Raw genomic sequence first — 23,981 nt, 5'->3', positions numbered from 1 at the left:
CAGCAGCAGCACAGAACCCAAGAATGGACTAACAGTTACCAAAGGGAAAGGGACTGGGGAGGATGGGTGGGAAGGGAGGGATAAGGGTGGGCAAAAAGAAAGGGGGCATTACGATTAACATGTCTAGTGTGTGTGGGGGCACGGAGAGGGCTGTGCAACACAGAGAAGACAAGTAGTGATTTTACAGCATCATACTATGTTGATGGACAGTGACTGTGAACGGGCATGTGGGGGGGACTTGTTGAAGGGGGGAGCCTAGTAAACATAATGTCCTTCATGTAATTGTAGATTAGTGATACCAAAATAAAACTAATAAAAAAAAAGATAAATAGAAATATTTTTCTGGGAGCATAAATGCTATCTATAGAAAAAAAGTTGTGTTTTGGACAATACAGTGTTTTTTGGTAAAATACCTTATGTATTAAAACTCTTGAAGTTGTTTGCCTCTGATTATCTATCTATGTTTCTGCCATAAGAATCCCGAGTTGAGTGATGCAAGTCGTAGCTTAATGATATTTTGGGTCATTATTTTATAATCCTTAATAAAAAACAACCCATAGATTTATCTAGTGTCTTTTACTAGGCTACCAATTACTTCCAGAAGTATATCCTTTTAAAAACTACTTTAAACCAAATAAATAAAATATATTTAGAACATTAAAGCCAGAAAATGTTCAAATTTTAATTGATCCTGTCTTCCTCACCACTCACCTAAACCTTCCTTTTGGGGAGTGGGGAAAACAGAAACTGTGATCTTTGTTTACACTGAATGCCAAATGTTTTTTGGATAAATTGCACAGCAAATTTATGTTATTCATCAGCCTTTAGGGGGAAGCTTCTTAACAGCGCCAGAGAGGAAAAGGGAAACCAACATTTTTTGAGTTCCTACTTTGCGTCCATTTGATTGTAACAGCCCTGAAAGGGAGCGGTTATGATTCCTATGTTCAAAAGATGCATATTAGGCCTAGAAAGTTTTAGTAATTTACTCAAGAAGCCCAGCTGGTTCAAGTAAACCCAGATTTGAACTCCAGGGTCTGTTTGCACATTTCATTTTTTTTCTTTAAATTTAGTGTGGGAAGAATAAGTTCATTGACATGGTCACTAACATATGAACATTTATATGTGTCTATTACACTCCTCTGTGTGCATGCATAGAATATTTTAAAGAAGTCCTATTAGTTGAGCTCTTATTCCTTTTTTCCAGGAGAGTTGAAGTGGCTTTCTGTTCTTCATTATGTTTAATTTAGCAAAAAAATCCAAATTCACTCAAAAAATTATGTCCTATGACAATGTCATTTATGTTAGGTTTCCTTTTCTTTTTTTCTTTCACATTTGTCTGATTCACTCTGGGTATTAGTCTTCAATATTTGTTGGGGAAGACTTCTCAGACTTCACTACATGAGAAACAACATAGTGATTCAAGTGTTAGGATTCTAAATTAAAAAATTTTAATTCCACCAAAACATCCTGCATAAGCAACATATTTTCTCTCAGCTTCCCTCACACCTCCTGCTGTAAACATTCCTTTATCTCCCCATTAACACACTCTCTGACTTTTAAACAGAAAGCAAGTTAAGTGATAATGGAATTAATATTTACTTTAATGGTATTTGATTATTTAACTCTCAGAAGTGTTGGGGTTTGTTTTTTTGTGGTTTTTTTGACATGTGTTCTCTTAAAAGAAACTTCTGTAGTATGTAACAAATTAGTCAAACATACTAATCTTTAACCACAAAGTTGACTCTCCAAGACTTTTCCATTACTGGTGTAATGTAACCATTTAGCAAACTTTTCTTTATTATATTTTGGTTGTAAATTCTCAAGGTAGTTATAATGTTTCGAGAAAAGGATAACTAAAATAATGGGGAATATATGCAGAAATATTGAAAAACAAACTAAAATATAAATGCCCTCATCTAAAAATTAAAAGGCAAAATGGGGCTGAAAATGCAATTTCTGAAGTCATAACCATTTTGACAGGCAATCATGATCTTTACTGAGGAATGTGGTATCAGAATTATGGGAGAAGGAAATTTAGTACAAATAAATTTGAGTGAAGTGATATTTTCGTTAGAAACATGTTTGGCGCTGAGTAAAAGAGAACTGAAAATAATGGCACAAGCAAGACAAGAGTTTATTTCTCTCAAGAGAGACCAGAGGTAGCCAGCTCAAGGCTAGTATGGTGGTTCTGAGGTGATCAGGGCCCCAGGCTCTTTCTTGCTTGTGGTTCTGTCATTCTTAGTATGGCACCTTACGGACTAAGCTTCTCAAACTCCAGCTATCACCTCTGCCATGCAGTCAGCAGGAAGGAAGAAGTGAAACAAGGATAATTCCTGGAAGTGATACGGGACACTTCTACCTAAATACCATCTGTGCGAAACTTAGTCATCCTAAGTGGGTACAGAATTTCACTTGAGATGATTAAAAAGTTCTGGAGATGATGGAGGTGATGGATGCACAACAATGTGAATGTACTTAGTGGAACTGAGCTGCACACTTAAAAATTGGTTGAAATGGTAAATTTTATGTTATATATATTTTATTTTCTTTTTATTCATTAAGTTTTTGAATTTGGTACTGTTTTAATGAGGTTGTGTTTTTATTATTCTATAAATGAGCTACGCACACTGCGAGAGTAACAGATATGTGTGGGTGACGTTATGTATTTGGTTCATAAACCCTTGCCATGCTTATGCGTTTTCAGCCAGTTGTTTGGGAACTGCTGGGTCGTGGCATCAGTTCAAGACTTCGGACGGAGTATCTAAATGCTAGGGAGTAGGGTAGGGACCTTAAGTCTTTGATCGCCTTGCTTCTCTGTTTAATTACTTCCTGTGATTTCTTCTAGGGCTGAGTTTGCTTGCTTCCCAGGGCAGCAGGCTTTCTGTACAAGACTGACTTGTCTGGAAGGTGCAGAATGCCAGCTGTCAGACATGACACACCAAGTGCTGGCATTTCTGTTTCTTTGTAAATGATAGATCTCTTGGGCCTCCTGGCATTCACCAAGAACTTTTGCTAAAAACAACTTGAAGAACTTGTTAAGGGATTCTAGAAGAAGTATGTAGCTCTGTTCATGCTCTGGATGAAGGGATATCCCCCACACCAAGTCTGAGTACCCCAGTTCTTGCAGTTCTAGGAGGGACCCCTGATGATTAATCTTTAAGCATTTACGAATGGACGACAGGGAATATATTCGTCTGGGTGTGTTTCTTAAGTCATTTTCCTGTTCACCTAGACTCCTGCCCCTCGGCGGGCAGCTCTGCTCCCTTCATCCTCCTGTCCGCTCACCTCCCTTCTTCACATCTCCGGAGATCGCCTCCTTTGGCTGGGATGGCGGGACGGCTGCAGATGAAGGGGGCGCCGCAGAGGCTGAAGGGGAAGCTGGGCGACCAGAGCAGCGCAGGGTGAGGTTTTTGGAGGCAGGGGTGCAAAGGCAGAATGCGAGGGAGTGGGCGCCGCAGCGCCGAGGGACTAGGCGGGCAGGGGCTCCGGGGGCTCAGGAGCGCGGAGGGGGAGAGATTTGGGCCGGAGACGGCAGTGGGGGTCGAGGAGGAGCAGAACAGGCGCGGCGTGGAGCGGCAAGGGCCGAGAGGAGGAGGAGGAGAGCGCCGGCCGCGCTTCGGGGCTCGGTTCCAGGTCGCCCCCCGGGGCCCAGGCCAGTCACGGTTCGGGAGCGGTGGGCGGCTGGGGGAGGTGCGCCTGGGGGGCGGTGCAGGGCCCCCGTGCGAGCCCCACCTCTCTTCTCCATATCGGATTCTCAAGGCCGCCAACAGGAACCTGTTACATAGATTTTAAAACAAACAAATGTAGTCATCTAGAAGGAGAGGAGGCTGGGAAATGTGGTCTTTCTTCTGGATAGCCATTGCCCTCCTAAAAATCTGAGGTTCCAGTACTAATGAAGAAAAGGAGAGTAAATATTGGGGGATAACTAGCAGGCTTTGAAACATTCGTGATGGCCAAAAATATAAAGAGCAACAAAGAAACAAAATACAGCAGGTCATGTCTGCTATGGAATGAATTTTTAAGGGAAAGTATATATCAGTCATAATTATATCTTCACCAGGGGCAAAAGACATAAGCCAAACCAATGTTTGGTGTCTAATCCGGAATTCTTACGGTCTTATATTTGTTTAGTGGCATTGCCAAAGCATGGAATCAGGCATATTTTGGGGAAGGATCTGGTCCAGTAATGTTGGATGAAGTACGTTGCACTGGGAATGAGCTTTCTATTGAGCAATGTCCAAAGAGTTCCTGGGGAGAGCATAACTGTGACCACAAGGAAGATGCTGGAGTGTCCTGTACCCCTCTAACAGGTAAGAATCTCACCATATTAATCCAACTCTTGCCCCCAGCGCCATTTGGACTTACCTTCCCTTCTCCTCAATTTAGATAATATTAGTAAATGAGCACACAAATACCCCAAATAAAACTAAAAAAAAAGTAACACAAATTCTGTATTAAAATGCTACCTCCTTTACGATTAGCACACATAATGTGGTGGCAAGGGGCACAGGGAAGGCAGTATAACAGAGAATACAAGTAATGATTCTATAGCACCTTACTACGCTGATGGGCAGTGACTGTACTGGGATATGTGCTGGGGACTTGATGATGGGGGGAGTCTAGTAACCATAATGTTGCTCATGTAATTGTACATTAATGATACCCCCCCAAAAATGCTACCTCCTCAGTCACATATATTTCTGAGGGTTTCAATTTAAGACTATACAGTCCTGTAAAGGTAGATAAAAAATATACTTTTGTTGCAATATATAGTACCCAATAATAAAAATCAGTGTGCAATGATAACTTTCAAGTACTAGGTATTAAATATAATTATATGTTTAGTTCATTAATGCATTAGTCTGTCTTGACTCTCAGGATGTGCTTGTAGCTGATGAAACTGTATTGATGGGATTGTTGGTTAAAGCAAGAAGCAAGTTAACTTTGCTGTCCTCGCATTTTAGACCATTCCAAATCACAGCATGCTTGTCAAGATGTGTCAGGTGTATTAATAACAAGGGTATGTCTGAGTGCAGTGAGTGTGTGTGTATGTACTTACCTGTTTGGGGGGAAGTAGAGGGAAATGGGCAGGCAAGAGAAGTTGGAACAGCACATCCATTGTTTCTATACTAACAAGAACTTGAAAGAAATTTGGGGTTTTAATCTTTCTTATTTATTTATTTATTTACTTATCTACCTATTTATTTATTTTATTTTGGTATCATTAATCTACAATTACATGAGGAACATTATGTTTACTAGACTCCCCCCATCACCAAGTCCCCCCCACATACCCCATTACAGTCACTGCCCATCAGCGTAGTAAGATGCTGTAGAATCACTACTTGTCTTCTCTGTGTTGTACAGCCCTCCCTGTGCCCCGACCCCCACATTATACATGCTAATCATAATGCCCCCTGTCTTTTTTACCCCTCCTTATCCCTCCCTTTCCACCTATCCTCCCCAGTCCGTTTCCCTTTGGTAACTGTTAGTCCATTCTTGGGTTCTGTGAGTCTGCTGCTGTTTTGTTTCTTCAGTTTTTTTTTGTTCCTATACTCCACAGATAAGTGAAATCATTTGATACTTATCTTTCTCCACCTGGCTTATTTCACCTGAGCATAATACCCTCTAGCTCCATGTTGAAATGGTACAATTTATTTTCTTCATATGGCCAAATAATATTCCATTGTGTCTATGTACTACATCTTCTTTATCCATTCATCTACTGATGGACACTTAGGTTACTTCCATTTCTTGGCTACTGTAAATAGTGCTGCGATAAACATAGGGGTGCATCTGTCTTTTTCAAACTGGGCTGCTGCATTCTTAGGGTAAATTCCTAAAAGTGGAATTCCTGGGTCAAATGGTATTTCTATTTTGAACTGTTTGAGGAACCTCCGTACTGCTTTCCATAGTGGTTGAACTAATTTGCATTCCCACCAGCAGTGTAAGAGGGTTCCCCTTTCTCCATCCTCCCAACATTTGTTGTTATTTGTCTTTTGGATGTTGGCCATCTTAACTGGTATGAAGTGATATCTCATTGTGGTTTTAATTTGCATTTCTCTCATTATTAGGGATATGGAACATCTTTTCATATGCCTGTTGGCCATCTGAATTTCTTCTTTGGACAAGTGTCTGTTTAGATCCTCTGCCCATTTTTTAATTGGTTTATTTGCTGTGTGTTTGTTGAGGTGCGTGAGCTCTTTATATATTTTGGATGTCAACCCTTAATTGGATATGTCATTTATGAATATATTCTCCCATACTGTAGGATGCCTTTTTGTTCTATTGGTGGTGTCCTTTGCTATACAGAAGCTTTTCAGCTTGATATAATCCCACCTGTTTATTTTTGCTTTTGTTTCCCTTGCCCGGGGTGATATGTTCATGAAGAAGTTGCTCATGTTTATGTCCAAGAGATTTTTGCCTATGTTTTTTTCTAAGAGTTTTATGGTTTCATGACTTACATTCAGGTCTTTGATCCATTTCAAATTTCTTTTGTGTATGGGGTTAGACAGTTATCCAGTTTCATTTTCTTACATGTAGCTGTCCAGTTTTGCCAACACCAGCTATTGAAGAGGCTGTCATTTCCCCATTGTATGTCCATGGCTCCTTTATTATATATTAATTGACCATATATGTTTGGGTTAATATCTGGGCTCTCTCTTCTGTTTCACTGGTCTGTGGGTCTGTTCTTGTGCCAGTACAAAATTGTCTTGATTTCTGTGGCTTTGTAGTACAGCTTGAAGTTGGGGAGTGAGATCCCCCCTCTTTATTCTTCCTTCTCAGGATTGCTTTGGCTATTTGGGGTCTATGGTGTATCCATATGAATTTTGGAACTATTTGTTCCAGTTCATTGAAGAATGCTGTTGGTAATTTGATAGGGATTGCATTGAATCTGTACATTGCTTTGGGCAGGATGGCCATTTTGACTTTATTAATTCTTCCTAGCCAAGTGCATGGGAAGAGTTTCCATTTGTTAGTGTCCTCTTTAATTTCTCTTAAGAGTGTCTTATAGTTTTCAGGGTATAGGTCTTTCACTTCTTTGGTTAGGTTTATTCCTAGGTATTTTATTCTTTTTGATGCAATTGTGAATGGAATTGTTTTCCTGATTTCTGTTTCTGCTAGTTCATTATTAGTGTGAAGGAATGCAGCAGATTTCTGTGTATTAATTTTGCATCCTGCAACTTTGGTGAATTCCGATCTTAGTTCTAGTAGTTTTGGTGTGGAGTCTTTAGGGTTTTTATTTACAATATCATGTCATCTGCAAATAGTGACAGTTTGACTTCTTCTTTACCAATCTGGATGCCTTGTATATCTTTGTTCTATCTGATTGCCATGGCTAGGACCTCCAGTATTATGTTGAATAACAGTGTGGAGAGTGGGCATCCCTGTCTTATTCCTGATCTTAGAGGAAAAGCTTTCAGCCTCTCGCTGTTAATTATGATGTTGGCTGTCGGTGGATTTGTCATATATGGCCTTTATTATGTTGAGGTACTTGCCCTCTATACCCATTTTGTTGAGAGTTATTATCATGAATGGATGTTGAATTTTGTCAAATGCTTTTTCAGCATGTATGGAAATGATCATGTGGTTTTTGTCCTTTTTGTTGATGTTGTGGATGATGTTGATGGATTTCCAAATGTTGTACCATCCTTGCATCCCTGAGATGAATCCCACTTGATAGTGGTTTATGATCCTCTTGATGTATTTTTGAATTTGGTTTGCTAATATTTTGTTGAGTATTTTTGCACATATGTTCATCATGGATATTGGCCTGTAATTTTCTTTTTTGGTGGTGTCTTTGCCTAGTTTTGGTATAAGAGTGATGCTGGCTTCATAGAATGAGTTTGGGAGTATTCCCTCCTCTTCTATTTTTGGAAAACTTTAAGGGGAATGGGTATTATGTCTTCTCTATATGTCTCATAAAATTCAGTGGTGAATCCATCTGGCCCTGTGGTTTTGTTCTTGGGTTGTTTTTTGATTACTGATTCAATTTCATTGCTGGTTATTGGTCTGCTTAGATTTTCTGTTTCTTCCTTTGTCAGTCTTGGAAGGTTTTATTTTTCTAGAAAGTTGTCCATTTCTTCTACATTATCCAGTTTGTTAGCATATAGATTTCCATAGTATTCTCTAATAAGTCTTTGTATTTCTGTGGGTTTCTTCATGATTTTTCCTTTCCCAGTTCTGATTCTGTTGATGTGTATAGATTCTCTTTTTCTCTTAATTAGTCTGGCTAAGGCCTTATCTATTTTGTTTATTTTCTCAAAGAACGAGCTCTCGGTTTTCATTGATTTTTTTCTATTGTTCTATTCTTCTCAATTTTATTTATTTCTTCTCTGATCTTTATTATGTCCCTCCTTCTGCTGAATTTGAGCCTCATTTGTTCTTCTTTTTCCAGTTTCAATAGTTGTGACTTTAGAGTATTCATTTGGATTTGTTCTTCCTTCTTTAAATAGGCCTGGACTGCTATATACTTTCCTCTTAGAACTGCCTTTGCTGGGTCCCACAGAAGATGGGGCTTTGTGCTGTAGTTGTCATTTGTCTCCATATATCGCTTGATCTATACTTTAATTTGGTAATTGATTTATTGATTTTTAGAAGCATGTTGTTAAGCCTCCGTGTGTTTGTGACCTTTTTGTTTTCTTTGTACAATTTAGTTCTAGTTTTATCCGTTTGTGGTCTGAGAAGTTGTTTCATAGAATTTCAGTCGTTTTGAATTTACTGACCCTCTTTTTGCGATCTAGTTTGTCATCTATTCTGGAAAATTTTCCATGTGCCCTTGAGAAGAATATGTATCCTGCTGTTTTGGGTGTAGAGTTCTGTAGATGTGTGTTAGTTCCATCTGTTCTAGTGTGTTGTTCAGTGCCTCTGTGTCCTTACTTATTTTCTGTCTGGTGGATCTGTCCTTTGGAGGGAGTGGTGTGTTGAAGTCTCCTAAAACGAATGCATTGCATTCTATTTCCTCCTTTAATTCTGTTAGTATTTGTTTCACATATGCTGGTGCTTCTGTGTTGTGTGCATATATATTTATAATGGTTATATCCTCTTGTTGGACTGACCCCTTTATCATTATGTAATGTCTTTCTTTATCTCATATTACTTTCTTTGTTTTGAAGTCTATTTTGTCTGATACCAGTACTGCAACATCTGCTTTTTTCTCCGTAATGATTGCATGAAATTTCTTTTTCTATCCCTTGGTTTTTAGTCCATGTATGTCTTTGGGTTTGAGGTTAGTCTCTTGTAAGCAGCATATAGATGGGTCTTGCTTTTTTTATCCATTCTCTTACTCTGTGTCTTTTGATTGGTGCATTCAGTCCATTCACATTTAAGGTGATTATTGAAAGATATGTACTTATTGCCATTGTAGGCTTTAGATTTTTGTTACGAAAGGTTCAAGGGTAGCTTCTTTACTATGTAACCATCTAACTTAACTCGCTTATTAAGCTGTAATAAACACAGTCTGATGGTTCTTTATTTTTTCTCCCTTCTTAATCCTCCTCCTCCTCCATTCTTTATATGTTAGATGTTTATTATGTACTCTTTTGTGTTTTCTTTGAGTGGTTTTTTGAATAGTTGATTTTATTTATTTTTGCCTTTAGTTAGTATTTGTTTGCTCTGCTTTCTTTGGTGTGATTTTATTTTCTCTGGTGACGTCTATTTATCCTTAGGAGTGCTCCCATCTAGAGTAGTCCCTACAGAATATCCTGTAGAGGTGATTTGTGTGAGAAAAATTCCCTCCACTTTTGCTTGTCTGGGAATTGTTTAATCCCTCCTTCATATTTAAGTGAGAATTGTGCTGGATACAGTATTCTAGGTTCAAGGCCCTTCTGTTTCATTGCATTAAATATGTCATACCATTCTTTTATGGCCTGTAAGGTTTCTGTTGAGAAGTCTGATGATAGCCTGATGGGTTTTCCTTTGTAGGTGACCTTTTTTCTCTCTTTGGCTGCCTTTAATACTGTGTCCTTGTCTTTGATCTTTGCCATTTTAATTATTGTATGTCTTTATTTTTTCCTCTTTGGGTCCCTTGTGTTGGGAGATTGTAGGCTTCTATGGTCTGAGAGACTATTTCCTCCCCAAGTTTGGAGAAGTTTTCAGCAATTATTTCTTCAAAGACACTTTCTGTCCCTTTCTCTCTCTCTTCTTCTTCTGGTACCCCTATAATGCAAATATTCTTCCATTTAGATTGGTCACACAGTTCTCTTAATATTATTTCATTCCTGGAGATACTTTTATCCCTCTCTGCCTCAGCTTCTCTGTATTCCTGTTTTCTGACTTCTATTCCATTAGCCGTCACTTGTACCTCATCCAGTCTGCTCTTAAGTCCTTCCAGAGATTGTTTTATTTCTTTATTCTCCCTCCTGACTTGAACACTTACCTCTTGCATATTTCTCTGCAGGTCCATCAGCATGGTTATGACCTTTATTTTGAATTCTTTTTCAGGAAGATTGGTTATATCTATCTCCCCAGGCCCTCTGTCGTGGGTTGTCTGGGTAATTCTGGACTGGATCAAATTCTTCTGCTTTTTCATGGCAATGGAGGTAGTCACAGGCAGGTGGCGCATTTATCAGCTGGGAAAACAAAGTCCCTTCCTTGTTGCTGGTCGCCTTCCCCTTCTCCACTGCCTGTCTCAGTTACCTGCACAGTGGGTGCCACCCCTTGGTTAATCCCCTGAGCCATCATCTGCGGGGCAGCCCAGAGCCCTGTGGATAGTGGCAGGCGCAATGGGTGTGCTCTCCTGTGAGAATGGAGCCCCTTTGTACATTGCCCCAGCTTCCTCTGCCTGCGCCGGGCAGTTGCATGCTGACCGCGGCTTCTCATTCTGAGCCAGGAGGTTGCGTGCTCAGAGGAGACTTTTGGCGGCTGCTGTGGGTGCGGCCACTCTCCGACTGCTCAGCTGCTGTGGTTGGGCTGCGCCGGGGGAATGAATGGCAGGCTGCTTATTGCCGTGAGGGTCTTCAGGGCTTCGTTGCCACCCAGGGGGCTGGGGCGACTGAAGTTCCTCAGGATTCCCAGCCTGCTGGGCTGAGTGTGCTGGGATGATTCCATCGAGCTCTGAGGCCCCTGTCCCTTTAAGACTTTCAAAAAGCACTTGCTTTTTTTTTCTTGGTCCCAGGGGAGCTGGCTGCAGGAACCCGCTCACAGATTTTACTTTTCTGTTTACCTAATATCTAGCACACCGTGCAATTTGTGTCTGCACTCTCAGTGAGGATTACTAGAGCTGGTTGTTTAGCAGTCTTACGCTTCCACTCCCTCCATGCTCTGACTCCTTTCCTCGGGCCAATGAGCTGGGGTTGGGGGAGCGCTCGGGTCCTACTGGGCCACCGCTTTTATCTTACCACCTTCGTGAGATGCTGGATTCTCGCAGATGCGGATGTAGCCTGGCTGTTGTACTGTATCCTCTGGTCTTTCTTTTAGGAATACTTGTATTTGTTGTGTTTTTAAAAATATATATGGTTTTGGGAGGAGATTGCTGCTGCCCTACTCATGCCGCCATCTTGGCTCCTCCTCTAATCTTTTTTTTAAAAATCAAAAGAAAAACTTCTTAGGGCTTATGAAATATTGAAGTTACAGCTTTTCATATACATTGTTCCTTAAACACTTGTTTTACTAGCAGAATAGCACATTTATACAAATAGAAAATTTTACGACTTTTACAAAATGTGGAAAAATTTTTATAAAGTTATACAAGTACAAAATTTACACCATCTTTCAAGATAGAACACTTCATCTTCTTCAGTTTCCTTTTCCTCTTCTTTAAAGTGAGGTTAGCCTTACAGTGCTGTTGTCAAATATAAGGTAATAATAGTGTAAGGCGGGTTTTCAGACAGTAAATATTACATTAGTAAGTGATTATGTTGCTGAGAACTTAATTTACTTTAAAAGATCCTAGAGATACATGAATCTCTAAGATTGTGTTTAATTTGGGGCTCTTTGGGCTTTTTGGTTGGAAATGGCTTTTAAATCTACTTTTTGTGGGATAATTTGTTTTATTGTATATCTGCTTAGAAGCTTTTTACAGGATTCTCTGGGAATTAATTATTCATTGAATTCATAAGATCCAAGTTCAGATCTGTATTACCAATAAAGGAACAAAGTCAAGAAAGGTATCCCAGTTTTTATAAGTTATAAATGCCTAAGGAATAATAAGTGAATGGACATGATAGATCATTATTTAACCAGAAAAGCTTTTTCTCTCTTTGTATTTCAGTATTTTTTCATTTGCATTTCAAGTTTTGAACTATTTCAAGTTGCTATGTTTTCCTACTTTTTAAATTTAAATGGCTGATATTTCTCATACTTAAAATAAATTAAAGCCATAGGAAATTTTCCAAATATTATTTAATTAGTAAAAATCTAAGTATCTACTTTGGAATTATGTCAGAAGATATTTTTCTACTCAGAAAATAGGAGTAGAAATGAAAAACAAAGACTGTTTTTAAGTGTTGTGCTGTATTTAAGACAAAATCTGATGACCTGAGATCATTGAGCATAGTCATAAACTAAGATTAACCAAAGACCAGGAGAGAGACCTGACTGGGTGATATTTCTAGTGAAATTAAAATATTGTTCCATCTTGTTCTGATAATTGACTTGCTTAGTCTCTGTGTCTCCTTCTTGTCACAGATGGGGTCATCAGACTTGCAGGTGGTGATGGCCGCCACGAGGGTCGCCTGGAGGTGTACTATGGCGGGCAGTGGGGAACTGTCTGTGATGATGGTTGGACTGGGCTGAATACATACGTGGTTTGCCGGCAGCTGGGGTTTAAGTAAGACCATCGATATGAGACAGCTAAATATCAAATTACATTTTTAAAAGTGTCATTTTGTAATCCTTGTAATTTCTATAATACTAAAAATACATATTTTCTATCATCTTGTTACCTGTCTACCTACTTACCTATTTACCTATCTATATATGGAAGTACAAAAATAACCATTAAAAATAAATAATATTTTTTGATAATGACTAACTTTATCTTGCTATTTATCTCATTTACCTTTCCTGCCACCACCCCTCTTCTGAGTAATTGGTTACGCCACGGGTGACTTTTAGGTCCTTTGTGTCTGTTGAAGTAAGACTGTATGCTTTGAATGCTGAGTTTTATTCTGATGCATCACTACTATTGGATGTTATCAGTTCTGACATCATTGTGTCTAAAATTGCAGGGAAGTCCAGTGTCAGATGCTTTGGTGTTACATTATTCCCTTTCTCAGAATGTGGTGATAATTATCACTTTTATTTGAGAAAAACAGACTTCTTGTCATGGGATGACCTTTGAAACTCACCCTTGACATCACTCTCTTAAAAGCTGAGTATCACATGCTTTGGGTGATATATTTCATGTCACACATATAATGCATTCCAGAATAAAGACTTAAGTTGGGTGAAGTAACTGCAAATGATGCCTTTGAGTTAATATTTGAATGAAGCCCATGAATGCCCCTTCTTTCTTATTTTCTGTATTTGTATGTCATGCATGAAGTAATGATCTCATGCTTGAAATAATTGGCAAAATTATTTCATTTCAACTTGAGATGGAACTAATTTTAAAACACTCATTAAACTTTAAAAACATATTTTCATTCAAGCTAGGTATGACTGTTTAAACATACACTTTAATTTATAAAAGTAATAGAAAATATTAGAGATAATTTGGAAAATAAAGAGAATAAAAGACTACCCATAATTTTCCCATTCTTATACCATCATTATTATAGTTGTGTATATAATTTTATAACATCTGTAATAAGTAATTTTTAATTTTTAACTTTAATGTAATATCCATGGAATGTTTCTGCCATAATTCATTTGCTATTTTAGTTTAATTTTTACTATTATAAATAATAATGCTATGAAGATATAAGTGCATTATTGCCCAATGTTTTGAATTTTCATGGGTAGTGCAGTTATTATAATTATCAGGTCAAGGGGTTGACATATCAGACAAATAATGATGGATATTTAATGAATGAGAATTAATAAATACCATTTCATTTTAAGTGAATCTTTGTTAAGCTAAGAATTGTGTCTTTTTTCATAGATTTAGAAAGATTTGTAAATAGTATTATTTAGCATTTTCATATTTTGCCTTATTAATGAAGGCAGTTGGGTGATACTGATTTTTTCCATATTTTATTTGTTTCACAAATACATTAATTTTTTCCTGCATATGCAGAGTATCAGATCTTTATGGTTCTAAAAATATTCTCAATAATATTTGTTAAAAGTTCTGAATTGTTCTGTTAGAAGGTAGAATAGGCCTGTGGTACATTTACTTTTAATTTACAGAGGAATTTCTGAAAGAATAAAATACCTTTGGAATGAGAAAAACATGTGAACTCTGGGTTTCTTTGTGTAAATGAGATCCCAAAGTAAAATGTCCTACTGTTATCTGTTACACAGTTGATACGGATTGATAATCAGATTGATGCATTTTGTGGAAAAATGGTATAAATTGCAAGCAATAGTAATATGGTAATTTTACTTATAGTAATAAAGTACTTTTCTAGCTCAGACTTGATGAGTCAGCAAAATAGAAGTCTTAGAGTGATGGTTAATTTAAAAGTTTCATTGTTTTAATTCATTAAAATTTTCACTTTGTTAAATAAACTAAATAATAAGTGCATGTAGGAAAAAAATCAGGAAAATTCAAGCCAGGTAGAAAGATATCTCATATTCTTAGTACAAAAAATAATGAAAACTTCCAGTAAAGGAAGTGATGGACATAAAACTTACAAGATTTGAATTGCACACACTCTTAGAACTGAAAGATACATCTTTTAGCTAGAAGTATCTTTTAGCTAGTGATTTCTTGAGGTTTGGATTTGAAAGAGAGACAAAATTGGGGGAAGGATGAATCAAAGTACAGATTAATTTACCAATTTTTTATTTTGAAGATCTTTCTAATTTCTATAGCAGATATGCTTATTATAATACTTCAAAAAAAAATTTTGGAAGGCAAGGTTACAAATAAAGTTAATTGGGACAAAATATAATTTATAAAAATTTAAAGATCCAACTTGTGTCACTTTATGAAAAACTAAGAACATTATCATTATCCTGATTTTGACGGGCTAAAGTCCAAGTTTCATCATGGATTTGGTCTAGTGATTGAGGAATTACTGAGCTAATACACATTTTTGTTTCGGAGAGGATATCAGAGACTCCAGAAGAAGCTAATGAAATCAAATGATCTCAGAGGACTTCTTGGAGGCTGAGACAAGACAGACATTCTCACTTTCTGGTTTGTGGTATTGTTACCATGGTCAGGAACTTAAGGTTTATCTCTGTGTGCATTCTATCTGGTTGGTGGATTATACTGCAGACAAAATGTAAGAATGAATGGGGAAGATAAGATTAATTCTTCATAAGTTACCCATTGAGTCAATCACAAATTGGTTAAGATGATCAAAATGTTGATGGAACACTGCTCTTAGAAGTAAGTCCCTAAGAGAAAGAAAATACTTATCCTCTGAGGTCATGACTCTTAATTAAGTTTGTTTTATGTTTGCAGTTCCTTGAAACAAGAGACAACAGTTGTATGGATGATGCTTACTTTATTGCCACAGGTATGGCAGACAAGCCTCTGCAAGCCACTTTGAGGAAAGCATGGGGCCCATATGGTTGGATGATGTCCGCTGCTCAGGCAAGGAAACCAGTCTCCTTCAGTGTTCCCGGAGACAGTGGGGGAGGCATGACTGCACCCGTCGGGAAGACGTTGGTATCACCTGCTACCCCAGTGGCAGTGGGCAGAGACTCTCTTTGGGTGAGGACTGGCCATGGATCTGAAGTAGCCATGATTCAGTGGCCACTGCACCTCTATCCACTGGTTCAGAATGTGAAGCATTTCTTGTGTTTGACTATTTATTTATTTATTTTAATTTTAATTTTTAATTTTGTTATGATTAATCTACAATTACATGAAGAACATTATTTTTACTAGGGTTTCCCTTACCCCAAGTCCCCCCCACAAACCCCGTTACAGTCACTGTCCATCAGCGCAGTAAGATGTTGAAGAATCACTACTTGTCTTCTCTGTGTTGCACAGTCCTCCCCTTGCCCCCCCCACATTATACATGCTAATCATAAAACCCCCTTACTTCTTCCCCGCCCTTATCCCCCGCCTAGCCTCCCATTTTCCCCAGTCTCTTTCCCTTTGGTAACTGTTAGTCCCTTCTTGGGTTCTGTGATTCTGCTGCTATTTTGTTCCTTCAGTTTTTCTTTGTTCTTATACTCCACAGATGAGTGAAATCATTTGGTATTTGTCTTTCTCCGCTTGGCTTATTTCACTGAGCATAATACCCTCTAGCTCCATCCATGTTGTTGCAAATGGTAGGATTTGTTTTCTTCTTATGGCTGAATAATATTCCATTGTGTATATGTACCACATCTTCTTTATCCATTCATTTACTGATGGACCCTTAGGTTGCTTCCAATTCTTGGCTATTGTAAATAGTGCTGCGATGAACATAGGGGTGCATCTGTCTTTTTCAAACTGGGCTGCTGCATTCTTAGGGTAAATTCCTAGAAGTGGAATTCCTGGGTCAAATGGTAAGACTATTTTGAACATTTTGAGGAACCTCCATACTGCTTTCCACAATGGTTGAACTAATTTACATTCCCACTAGCAGTGTAGGAGGGTTCCCCTTTCTCTACAACCTCACCAACATTTGTTTTTGTTTGTCTTGGATGGTAGCCATCCTTACTGGTGTGAGGTGATATCTCATTGTGGTTTTAATTTGCATTTCTCTGATAACTAGCAATGTGGAGCATCTTTTCATGCGTCTGTTGGCCATCTGAATTTCTTTTTTGGAGAACTGTCTGTTCAGTTCCTCTGCCCATTTTTTAATTGGATTATTTGCTTTTTGTTTGTTGAGGTGCATGAGCTCTTTATATATTTTGGATGTCAAGCCTTTATCGGATTTGTCATTTACGGATATATTCTCCCATACTGTAGGGTACCTTTTTGTTCTATTGATGGTGTCCTTTGCTGTACAGAAGCTTTTCAGCTTGATATAGTCCCACTTGTTCATTTTTGCTTTTGTTTTTCTTGCCCGGGGAGATATGTTCATGAAGAAGTCACTAATGTTTATGTCCAAGAGATTTTTGCCTATGTTTTTTTCTAAGTTTTATGGTTTCATGACATACATTCAGGTCTTTGATCCATTTTGAATTTACTTTTGTGTATGGGGTTATACAGTGATCCAGTTTCATTCTCTTACATGTAGCTGTCCAGTTTTGCCAGCACCATCTGTTGAAGAGACTGCCATTTTCCCATTGTATGTCCATGGCTCTTCTATCGAATATTAATTGACCATATATGTTTGGGTTAATGTCTGGAGTCTCTAATCTGTTCCACTGGTCTGTAGGTCTGTTCTTGTGCCAGTACAAAATTGTCTTGATTACTGTGGCTTTGTAGTAGAGCTTGAAGTTGGGGAGTGAGATCCCCCCTACTTTATTCTACTTTCTCAGGATTGCTTTGTCTATTTGGGGCCTTTGGTGTTTCCATATGAATTTTTGAACTATTTGTTCCAGTTCGTTGAAGAATGTTGCTGGTAATTTGATAGGGATTGCATCAAATCTGTATATTGCTTTGGGCAGGATGGCCATTTTGACTTCATTAATTCTTCCTAGCCAAGAGCATGGGATGAGTTTCCATTTGTTAGTGTCCTCTTTAATTTCTCTTAAGAGTGTCTTATAGTTTTCAGGGTATAGGTCTTTCACTTCTTTGGTTAGGTTTATTCCTAGGTATTTTATTCTTTTTGATGCAATTGTGAATGGAATTGTTTTCCTGATTTCTCTTTCTATTGGTTCATTGTTAGTGTATAGGTTAGCCACAGATTTCTGCATGTTAATTTTGTATCCTGCAACTTTGCTGTATTCTGATATCAGTTCTAGTAGTTTTAGAGTGGAGTCTTTAGGGTTTTTTATTTACAATATCATATCATCTGCAAATAGTGACAGTTTAACTTCTTCTTTACCAATCTGGATTCCTTGTATTTGTTTTTTTTGTCTAATTGCCGTGGCTAGGACCTCCAGTACTATGTTAAATAACAGTGGGGAGATGGGCATCCCTGTCTTGCTCCCGATCTCAGGGGAAAAGCTTTCAGCCTCTCGCTGTTCAGTATGATGTTGGCTGTGGGTTTATCATAAATGGCCTTTATTATGTTGAGGTACTTGCCCTCTATACCCATTTTGCTGAGAGTTTTTATCACGAATGGATGTTGAATTTTGTCATATGCTTTTTCAGCATCTATGGAGATGATAGTGTGGTTTTTGTCTTTCTTTTTGTTTATGTGGTGGATGATGTTGATGGATTTTCGAATGTTGTACCATCCTTGCATCCCTGGGATGAATCCCACTTGGTCGTGGTGTATGATCCTTTTGATATATTTTTGAATTCGGTTTGCTAATATTTTACTGAGTGTTTTTGTATTTACGTTCTTCAGGGATATTGGTCTGTAATTTTCTCTTTTGGTGTGGTCTTTGTCTGATTTTGGAATTAGGGTGATATTGGCTTCATAGAATGAGTTTGGGAGTATTCCCTCCTCTTCTATTTTTTGGAAAACATTAAGGAGACTAAGTGTGATATATTCTTTGTATGTCTAATAAAATTCTGAGGTAAATCCATCTGGCCCTGGCGTTTTTTTCGTGGGTAGATTTTTGATTACCGCTTCAATTTCTTTGCTAGTAATTGGTTTGTTTAGATTTTGTGTTTCTTCCTTGGTCTGCCTTGGAAGGTTGTATTTTTCTAGGAAGTTGTCCATTTCTTCTAGGTTTTCCAGCTTCTTAGCGTATAGGTTTTCATAGTAGTCTCTAATAATTCTTTGTATTTCTGTTGGGTCCGTCGTGATGTTTCCTTTCTCGTTTCTGATTCTGTTGATGTGTGTTGATTCTCTTTTTTTTCTTTATAAGTCTGGCTAAAGGCTCATCTATTTTGTTTATTTTCTCAAAGAACCAGCTCTTGGTTTCAATGATTTTTTTCTGTTGTTTTATTCTTCTCAATTTTGTTTATTTCTTCTCTGATCTTTATTATGTCCCTCCTTCTGCTGACTTTAGGCCTCATTTGTTCTTCTTTTTCCAATTTTGATAATTGTGATGTTAGACTATTCATTTGGGTTTGTTCTTCCTTCTTTAAATATGCCTGGATTGCTATATACTTTCCTCTTAAGACTGCTTTCACTGTGTCGCACTGAAGTTGGGGCTTTGTGTTGTTGTTGTCATTTATTTCCATATATTGCTGGATCTCCATTTTAATTTGGTCATTGATCCATTGACTATTTAGAAGCGTGTTGTTAAGCCTCCATGTGCTTGAGAGCCTTTTTGCTTTCTTTGTACAATTTATTTCTAGTTTTATACCTTTGTGGTCTGAAAAGTTGGTTGGTAGAATTTCAATCTTTTTGAATTTACTGAGGCTCTTTTTATGGCCTAGTATGTGGTCTATTCTGGAGAATATTCCATGTGCACTTGAGAAGGATGTGTATGCTGTTGATTTTGGGTGTTGAGTTCTATAGATGTATTTTAGGTCTATCTGTTCTATTGTGTTGTTCAGTGCCTCTGTGTCCTTACTTATTTTCTGTCTGGTGGGTCTGTCCTTTGGAGTGAATGGTGTGTTGAAGTCTCCTAAAATGATTGCATTGCATTCTATTTCCTCCTTTATTTCTGTTAGTATTTGTTTCACATATGCTGGTGCTACTGTGTTGGGTGCATATATATTTATAATGGTTATATCCTTTTGTTGGACTGAGCCCTTTATCATTATGTAATGTCCTTCTTTATCTCTTGTTACTTTCTTTGTTTTGAAGTCTGTTTTGTCTGATAGTAGTACTGCAACACCTGTTTTTTTCTCCCTATTGTTTGCATGAAATATGTTTTTCCATCCCTTGACTTTTAGTCTGTGCATGTCTTTCAGTTTGAGGTGAGTCTCTTATAAGCAGCATATAGATGGGTCTTGTTTTTTTATCCATTCACTGACTCTATGTCTTTTGATTGGTGCCTTCATTTCATTTACATTTAGGGTGATTATCGATAGGTATGCACTTATTGCCATTTCTGGCTTTATATTCGTGGTTACGAAATGTTCCAGGTTACTTTCCTTACTATCTAAGAGTCTAACTTAACTCACTTAGTATGCTTTTACAAACACAATCTAAAGGTTCTTTTCTATTTCTCTTCCTTTTCTTCTTCCTTCATTCTTTATATATTAAGTATCAAATTCTGTACTTTTTGTCTATCCCTTGATTGACTTTGGGGATAGTCAATTTAATTTTGTGTTTGCGTTGCAATCAGCTGCTCCACCCTCCCTACCGTGATTTTACTACCTCTGGTGACAGCTATCCAACCCTAGGAACACTTCCATCTATAACAGTCCCTTCAAAATAGACTGCAGAGATGGTTTGTGGGAGGTAAATTCTCTCAGCTTTTGCTTGTCTGGAAATTATTTAATCTGTCCTTCAAGTTTAAATGATAATCTCACTGGAAAAAGTAACCTTGGTTCCAGGCCCTTCTGCTTCATGGTATTAAATACATCATGCCACTCCCTGCTGGCCTGTAAGGTTTCTTCTGAGAAGTCTGATGTTAGCCTGATGGGCTTTCCTTTGTATGTGATCTTATTTCTGCCTCTGGCTGCTTTTAACAGTCTGTCCTTATCCTTGATCTTTCCTACTTTAATTACTATGTATCTTGGTGTTGTCTTCCTTGGTTCCCTTGTGTTGGGAGATCTGTTGCTCTCCATGGCCTGAGAGACTATCTCCTTCCCCAGATTGGGGAAGTTTTCTGCAACTACCTCCTCAAAGACACTTTCTATCCCTTTCTCTCTCTCTTCTTCTTCTGGTATCCCTATAATGCAAATATTGTTCTGCTTGGATTGGTCACACAGTTCTCTCAATATTCTTTCATTTTTAGAGATCCTTTTTTCTCTCTGTGCCTCAGCTTCTTTGTATTCCTCTTCTCTAGTTTCTATTTCATTTATTGTCTCCTCCACCGTATCCAACCTGATTTTAATACCCTCTACTGTGCTCTTCAATTATTGGATCTCTGACCTGAATTCATTCCTGAGTTCTTGGATGTCTTTCCGTACCTCCATTAGAATGTTGATGATTTTCATTTTGAACTCCCTTTCAGGAAGAGTCATGAGGTCCATATCATTTAAATCTTTCTCAGGAGTTGTATTAACAATTTTGCTCTGGGCAAGGTTCCTTTGGCGTTTCATGTTTGTATATGGCTCCCTCTAGTGTCCAGAAGCTCTATTCTGGAGCTGCTCAGCCCTTGAAGCATTGTCCGGGGTCGCAGGAGATTGGTACTGTTGCCCCGTTCCATGAGGTCTGCTCTTTTCTCCAGGTGTGTGCAGTCTGACGCCGTCCTCTTTCCTGTTTTTCTCTCAGGATTAGTTGCACCAATTAAATTTTCTAATTGTATCCAGTTTTAGGAGGAAGCCTCTGTCTCTCCTCTCATGCTGCCATCTGTAATCTCGATCTTGTCTTTGACTTTTAAAAATCAATTTCCTATATTGCACTAATTTTCAATAATTTACATTCAGAGAAAATGAATTTTGAGTCTTTCCACCAATATAAAATTTCAACTCCTGACATATTTTCTCCTACAGCCTTAGTTTCTCACTAAAAATGTTTATAATCATGCATATCTGAAAGATGAAGCTGCAATACCGTTTCCCAAACTCATTGGTCACCTATTCTGATTTTCCTTTACCTTACATTCTGATGAATGATTTGAGACAGAATTTTTTAAAAAATCAGAACAAAACAATAACTCTCTCTTCCATACCTCCCATGATTCATTTCTTCTTTATTCCTGAGCCCTTGTCAATCACTGGTCCCCAGCCGTCCAATCCACTACCGTGTCCTAACCTAGGTTTTTCAGGTCTCTCAGTGGATTATCTGGAGCAAATCGCCTACCCATTTTTCTAAGATACCCTGTTACTCTAGAAACCCATCAGGGTCCTTTCCTACTCCCCAATTCCAAATTTCCTCCGACTTGTAATTGGATAGATGGTGAGAAAGCTCGTCTAACAGTCTCGCACTATTTGTGGGAAAAGATCCCTTTGTGAGCAGAGTGCACCTACATGTCTTTGACAGACTTAACATGTGGTGAGGAGGACAAAATAAGTATGAATGCAGAATACAGAGGGAAGTATTCAAAAGACTTGCTGGGACACTACCATACTTCTCTTATATCTACACATGTATTTTTGTGGATAGATTTTAAAGTAACCACAGGGCTGAATCAACTCCCTTTGTATCCTCCCGTTTTGAGACTGTGAAGCTTAAATACTTCCATTATAAAATAACAGAACTTATGGAATCCCACAGTATTAACCATATTGTATATTTGAGGTTGTCAGAGTATATGGATGGTTCCTCAGTGTACTCTAAACTGTGAGGTGATGGTGACTCACTGCACTAGTCAACATAATACGAAGTTAGATATACAACATTTTACTCCATCTCTTATAGGACATGCTTCCAATTTTGTGTCTTTTCATTTATTCTCTCCCCTTGTTTCTTTCTTTTTATAGAAGATTTATGATCCTTCCAGGGTTTGTAATGAATGATTGCATGTGGTTTGGGGAGATAGTTCTCTTTTTGCTGGGAATGGATCCTCTTAGCCCCCGGTAGCGGGTATTTTGATCATGGAATGATCTATTCAGGCACACTGTATCACTGTGATAAAATACTATAAATACTATACTGTAAATACTCCAGGTGATGAAATACCATAAATACTATACAAAATGCCATAATCTAAATTCTCTGAAGGCCTATTTGGTTAAATATATGCATATAATTAGGACAACTAATCTTTTCAGTTCCCCTGAAAATCTATTGAATTCTAGAATTCTAGATACATTTTTAAAAAATTTAAAAAGCTGAGGGTGGTAATTATTAATAAAACATGTGACCATTTTTATGAATGTCTGTGATCCTAATTTTAGTAATATATCTATTAACTATTCATTTGTCTGAGGAACATTATGTCTGAGCCAAATATACTTTTGGAATAGAATCACATTACCATTTATTCCTCCAAAGAGATCATTACTTTCCCACTCATCAAAAAGGACTGCACATTTAAAAGTGAAGCTTAGAGAAGGAGATTGTAGAAGTGATATAACAATAGCATTTTAAAAACAGTTCAGTTTTTTTACTTTTTTGGCACTAAGATAATGGGCTGTTGGACTATTATTGTTTTCAACTATTTGAAGTGTAATTTGTGGACCTTAACTTCAAATGTGAATGAAGCTGTTCTCAAAATTAGTAATAGTTCAGTAGACACTTTCTGTGTTTGGGTGTGTGGTAGATACAATGCTCAAAAGCACTATTCTAAGTGAATAAAAGTAATTTTAGGAAGAATTCATTTAATACCTGTGAATTAAGGGGTAATTTGTGGGATGTAAATATGTGGATTTCTTGTTTTAATACTGCATTAATTCTAACTTCAGAGTAGTAAATCCTATCAGATTTCTTTCACAGTGAGATTGTCTGTCAATCTTACAGTATAAACTTTGACTTTTAATTTTCATTTATGCTAGATTTTCAAAAAAATATTGTTTAAAAAATAGTATATTAAAATACTGTTACAGGAAAATTAAAGACTGCACTATTGGTAGTGAAAGGCTGAGATATACAATTAAAAATACTAGGACTGTTTATTTTTTTCCAAGCATTTTATATTTATTTAAGATTTTAGAAATAAAATATCATGTATATTATTACTACATAACAGAACAAACTTAAACAGTGAGGTGGTATTGATAGAATGGCTTTTGTCATTCAGTTTCCCTTCAAGCATTGAAAATGCGATGACTTTGTAAAATGAATGGCTGAACTTAGGTTCAGAAGTATTTATGTGTGATTTTTACAAAGCATGCAACTTAGGCTTTAAAAGTACTTTATCATTTAAATTTTTATGGTTTATGAAAAACTGCCCATAAAACAACAAGGATGAAATGTGGAGATCTA

At 37.5% G+C, this 23,981-nt stretch overlaps 1 protein-coding gene across 1 annotated transcript in view; it reads left to right on the top strand.

Annotated features, from left to right (window-relative positions):
- The window catches only part of PRSS12 (serine protease 12), an 82,150-nt gene that overhangs the window by 34,531 nt on the left and 23,638 nt on the right, over nucleotides 1–23,981 (top strand). Inside the window, exons 6-8 of the mRNA XM_057502572.1 lie at nucleotides 4,132–4,310; nucleotides 12,628–12,769; nucleotides 15,573–15,769. Of these exons, the coding sequence (XP_057358555.1) occupies nucleotides 4,132–4,310; nucleotides 12,628–12,769; nucleotides 15,573–15,769 (518 nt within the window). The remainder of the gene's footprint in view (nucleotides 1–4,131; nucleotides 4,311–12,627; nucleotides 12,770–15,572; nucleotides 15,770–23,981) is intronic.

This window comes from Manis pentadactyla, chromosome 5, assembly GCF_030020395.1.
Source record: "Manis pentadactyla isolate mManPen7 chromosome 5, mManPen7.hap1, whole genome shotgun sequence".
Taxonomy (NCBI): Eukaryota; Metazoa; Chordata; class Mammalia; order Pholidota; family Manidae; genus Manis; species Manis pentadactyla.
This window is presented reverse-complemented; position numbering and strand designations above follow the sequence as displayed.